This window comes from Pelmatolapia mariae, linkage group LG22 (genome assembly GCF_036321145.2).
Source record: "Pelmatolapia mariae isolate MD_Pm_ZW linkage group LG22, Pm_UMD_F_2, whole genome shotgun sequence".
Classification (NCBI taxonomy): Eukaryota; Metazoa; Chordata; class Actinopteri; order Cichliformes; family Cichlidae; genus Pelmatolapia; species Pelmatolapia mariae.
In genome coordinates this window covers 24,620,926-24,626,099 of record NC_086245.2, presented here as the reverse complement: position 1 = coordinate 24,626,099, position 5,174 = coordinate 24,620,926, and the positions used below count along the sequence as shown (strand labels likewise).

The window sequence follows — 5,174 nt, the reverse complement described above, 5'->3', positions numbered from 1 at the left end:
CTGGCCCACTCTCTGTGATTCACACTGCTTCTTTTCCTGTCCTTTTAAACCCTCGCAGTCCCCGTAACCCTGTCTCCTGCCTCCCTCCCACCCTGTTATTGAACGTCTACACCAAATCAGTCACTCAACCACAGCCCTTCAGATCTTTTCCTTTTGTTTTCCCCTCTCTCAGTCTCCCTCTCCTCCCTCTCCATCCCTCCCTTTTCGCCCTCGTTTTTTCTGTCTCTCCATTGTTGAGGAGACAGTGGCGCAGACAAACAGGGAGAGAAGATATCCGCTGGTGTACCGCAAGATTGGAGAGAAAGAATGGCAGAGAGACAGCAGAGGAGAGGAAGATACATAGACTGATACGAGGGTAAAGTTAATTACAGGGGACCGCCAATTAGAGGGCAAAGTGATGGGCCTGTTTGCCTCGCCGCGGCATCCCAAAAACATCACCATCTCCCACCATGTTTATCCTCTGCAGCCACAAGACCACAGCTCCCATCAGCCGTCACTGGAAACAGCTCAGATACCAAGTGGGTTATGGCTGGGGAACATGCAGGCAGTGTTTGCAGACATAGTTAATATACGGATAACCGCCTAACATGCAGTCTTTTTTTCTCTTCTTTTTTTTTAACCATTCCTTTCCCATTTGTATTGATAGCAGATGGCGTATCTGCAGTTACATGTTTGCATTTACTGATATAATCAGAGAAAAACACAGGAAACTTGAGCAAAGAGATAAAGGCACTTGGTCTTTATAGAAATTTTGTCAAACATTCACCAGAAAGCATGATCAAAAGTATAAATGTTTTGGAAAAACAGAAACATCACAGTTCTGGGATCAGTAAAATCTCAACCACACTCTCTGTTGAGTGTTTTACTGTGATTATGGCTCTGGTGGACACTCTTCTTTGTGTGTATTTGTCAAGCAAAATCAACAATACGACTTTATTCAGAGCTACTCATTCACATTCCCTCTTTGTTCCGTAACATATGATTGTGATCGTCTGAAACTTTACCCATCACCGGATATGGCTTTTTAGAAGCAGAAACAATCATCAAAGGTTGAATACTTCTTTCTCCAAAGGAACCAATATTTGCTACATAGAGCACATGGGAGGTCCATGTCCGCTCAAATAAAGAGCTGACCCTCAAAAAGCACCGATCTCAGTCCCCCATCCTTGGGCCGCCTTGGCTGATCCGCTCAAGCCCCTGCGCTGGACTGTGGGAGACCCCATAGGTGCAAAGGGCCTGAAAGAGACTTGTGGAGGGGCGGAGGATGAGGAAGTGGAAGAGGAGGAGGTTGAAGGAGAGGAAGAGGAAGGGGTTGAGAGAGGTAGAGGTGAGGCCCTGGTGGAGCTGTGAGGAGACGGCTGTGGCGGTCTGGAGGGGGCTAGGACTGGAGACGCTGCGAGGGAGGGCACCCTGTGGACGGTGGCAAGAGCTGTAGGTGCAAGGAGCTGTGGTGCACCCTGCTGGCACCCAGCCAGGGGGGTGAGGCGTAGGGAGGCGGGCGATGGGTAGCTCCCTAGCAGGGCCAGATCCCTTCGCCCGCTGGGGAAAGGAGGTGAGGAGGAGGCTGGCGAGTTAGGGGAGATTTGAGGGAAGGATGCCCACGGCCAAGGAGCAAAGGGCAGGGCGGAAGCTGGGGGTGACTGCAGGAGAAGAGGGTCTAGCTCACTCGCGCAGTGAGAGAGGTGGGAGACCAGACGAGCTCCTATAGGGTCTGGGGAGTCCCCCTCAAGTGAGCTGAGGTACCGTACCACCTCTCCAACGCACTCCCTGAAGCCCAGGGTCCTGTAGTCGACTGCCAGAGCCCTCGCATCAAAGTATCCTGAGGTGGAAAAACAGTTCAGTTTAGTCTTTGCTGAATAAATGCAGGGGGAGGCAGTAAAAATCTCTTTTCTAAAGAGGAGGATAATAAATAATTATGAATCACTGTTTTATGTGGAACGGCTGTTTGGTAGAATCTGAATAGGGCAGCAAGCAAGAGTCCAAATTGTCACCTTTTCCTCCCATGGCATGCAGCAGTTTGAGGTGGTCCACTGTCATCTGTAGAATCTCTGCTTTCTCTAACTTTGATGAACCCTGCAGTGAAAATTAGCAACACTCTGATCAGTGGCATGATGACAGAAAGCTGCCTAGTCTTTTAGTTTTATTGTCTAACTATGACAAAAAATATCATCATCTCAAATTCATTCGTTACCTGTTTTTCAAAAGCGCTGGGCACCAGTCTACGGAGCTCTGACAAGCTGTGGTTGATGCGGTCTCTGCGCCTCTTCTCTATGATCTGCATAAGAAAAAAAAAGCAAACTGAGTTGCAGACTCAACTGAAAAAGAGACAGAACCGACTAACATCCAATGATCTAATCCACTCACCCCTCTTCTCTTCTTTCGAGCCAGAATCTGCGAGGCGCTGCCTGGAGACATGGACCCGGTGACTGGGCTGTACCGCGAAGATAGTGTTGAAGCAAGAGAGCAAGATGAGTAAGAAGGGACACAGAGGGAGAAAGAAAAAAAAACATTTGATTTTCCTGCATATTGTTATTATTACCCTCCTTAATATGACACAGAGGCAGGATGGCACACCAACTCCCTTCAATCTAATTTGTTTTTTGGGCACAGAAAAGCAGAGCAGTGCCCGGGAGAGGAGGGAAGATGAGATTGTTTTCACTTTAATGCATTTCTGGACATTAGTCTCAGTGAAATGACATGCTGTTCTCCTTTCCGTCTGAGCAAAAGCACTTTTAGAAAAGATGATTATATAGCCTCGAGGCGATGCTTGCGCTCACATGGGGCTCCAGCACGCTGCAATGGGAGCATGAGCTCCTCCGAGTACAGTCATCCAATATGGATTGTGTTTGTTTGTGAACTCTCATCTTACAGGCCTGAAAGAGACTCTGAGCCTCACAGTTCCCTCCAAACTACCCCGCTAGAGACTTATTTCTATTAGATTTTAACATGAGGGCTGCCAGTTTAGCTGTGTGTTTTTGTTTAGGTTTATCTTTGATGGGGTTGACTTGAAAAGGCAGCGCTGTCTTCTGTTTGCATGTCACATGGCAATTTAATTTATCTAAACCGTCTTTAGCGTTACTGGCTCGCTCAGCGCCTGTGATGTAAGCAGCACTGCTGGGAATGAGTTTTTGTATACTGTTACAAATACACTTTAATGACTGGCGCTTTGAATCCAAATGTCTTTTAATGCTAAGTCAAGGAATTTGACTAATTTATCTAAAAAGCAAAACGCTTTAATGACTTTAAAATAGAGTGTGCAGCGTTCAGAGTAATTTTACTGTTTATCGGGCATTTTCCACAACAATGGAACAAGTTACATGCAGTGGACTGCACTTAATCACCTTGGCACTGCAGGCCGCGTTTGCATTCAAAGGTTAGAAGATTTTTTTTTCCTCTTCCAGAAGTATTTTAGCGTTTAACCAGCCGTTTTAACTGTGTAGTTCACATTTTTTATCGGATTTTTCCAGTGCAAAAGCAAGATTTCAGTGTTGGGATTATAACTTTATAATAAAAGCTGAGAAAAACTCATTTGTTTGTGAAAAAGCAGTTTTTCCATGCCTGAAAATGCAGTCTTGGAAATGCAGCAAAAATGTGTGTCTGACATAGACGAGGAGATCTTTCATAAAGTTGCTAATTAAATAACACACTGTTTGCATGGAATAATAACACTAAACTCATGTGGGAAAATGCACTTTTTTCATATTTAATGTGACGTAAAATATTAAAACTATTTTAGAGTTGTTTATTAAAACCAACTCATGAGCTTTCACTTGTGTTTCTCATGTGAAGAAATTTTCTACATCAGCTGCAGACATTTCATTTTAAGATGTCATACTATAATCACTCATTGTGGTTCAAATCAATTGATTTTTTATAAATATACATACATATATAAATTAATATTCCTGAGTGAATGACTTCCTGCTCATGTTTTCATCTCCTGTGTTGACAGGCCTTTTTTGCTTTACATGGATGTCATGCATGCAGCTTTTTCGACTAACCCCTGCACTTACATGTGCAACAACCGCTGTAAAGCTTCTGTTTTACACAGAAAGTGAACACTGTATATCTTACCTATCTATCTAACATAAATCTATAATATATCTGCTTTTCTGAACAAGAGAAATTCGCTGACTTGAGCCTCAAACTTAGTTGACACGTCGTTTTTTACACTGACATCACTGACGTGGTTTTTAAATTTGCTTAAAGATTTATAATATACAAATTAAACCGTGTCAAGACTTAAAAAAAATAAAAATATAAACCTTTGTACCTGAATGCAGGAATCTTTAAATAATAAGAAGTTCTATTTTGCTGTAATTGCTTTATAAACACAACCTTGTGGGACCTCAGACTTTTCCCACAGTCTTTTAAACTCGTTACTGCGCAGCAGACTGGAAAACATGCTCGGGGCAAATTTGTCTTTAACTTTGTCTGCTAAATACAGCCGCGCGCCATGTAATTTTCTTTTCAAACATGATTGGAGGGAACGTGTTACAATCTCAGGTGTGACTGAAGGAGGCTCACCAGTAGCTATCTTCTTGGCCCACGTCAATGAACTCGTCGGTGTCCGAGTCCGGAGAGCTGTAATCGTGAGGTCTCTTCATTTCTCTGCCCCTTCCTCACTGGCTGGAGCGATGACGACTGATGACAGAAGGACGAGGAGACTGACAGGTCTGGCTGGATGATCTCGTTGGTTCCTGTCTCTGCTGCTTTAGGAAGTCTCCCTCTGGATGAAGCACTCACCCTGCGTGCCCCTCACTCTCTGCTTCTCTTGCGCGGTTACTTATAAGAGCTCTGTTGTCCTTAGTTACTTCTTGTCACTCGTGTTTGTTGTTTTCGCTGTCGTCGGTTCTTCATGCGTCTTCTTTTTTTCTCTCTCTCTCTGTGAGTCAGTGGTGCCACTTGATCAACCCCCAAGGGCCCATGACAACTAAGAAAATTCACAAGCTGCTTTAGTCTTTTACTCTATCACTGGCATCCAATCATAGTCTCTCTCTCTCTTTCTCTGTTATTTCTCTCTTGGCTCGCTCGCTCTGTCACAGCCACCCAATGACAAAACAGGACTTTGGCAGTTTGGGCAGGGTTGCCAGTTTTGGCTCCCCCGCCTCCTTTCCGTGTCCCTCCTCTCTCCCTTTAATCTGCCCTTCTCTGGCTTTTCACCCTCCTTCCCT

At 44.6% G+C, this 5,174-nt stretch overlaps 1 protein-coding gene across 1 annotated transcript; it reads right to left on the bottom strand.

The window, feature by feature from the left end:
• Positions 1-736: 736 nt before the first annotated feature.
• On the bottom strand, positions 737-4,973 carry heyl (hes related family bHLH transcription factor with YRPW motif like). The gene is made up of 5 exons (XM_065469783.1): positions 4,528-4,973; positions 2,365-2,431; positions 2,192-2,275; positions 1,992-2,073; positions 737-1,819 (listed from the first exon to the last, which is right to left on the bottom strand). Exons 1-5 carry the CDS (start codon positions 4,605-4,607, stop codon positions 1,137-1,139), a joined length of 996 nt encoding a protein of 331 aa, XP_065325855.1. The 5' UTR covers positions 4,608-4,973; the 3' UTR covers positions 737-1,136.
• Positions 4,974-5,174: the final 201 nt, after the last annotated feature.

Coding starts and splice junctions, on each gene's coding strand:
- heyl (XM_065469783.1), bottom strand. CDS start 4,607: ATGAAGAGACCTCACGATTACAGCTCTCCGGACTCGGACACCGACGAG. Junction 2,432..4,527: donor GGCCAAGAAGATAGCTACTG/GTGAGCCTCCTT, acceptor TTCGCGGTACAG/CCCAGTCACCGGGTCCATGT. Junction 1,820..1,991: donor GCATGCCATGGGAGGAAAAG/GTGACAATTTGG, acceptor TTTCCACCTCAG/GATACTTTGATGCGAGGGCT.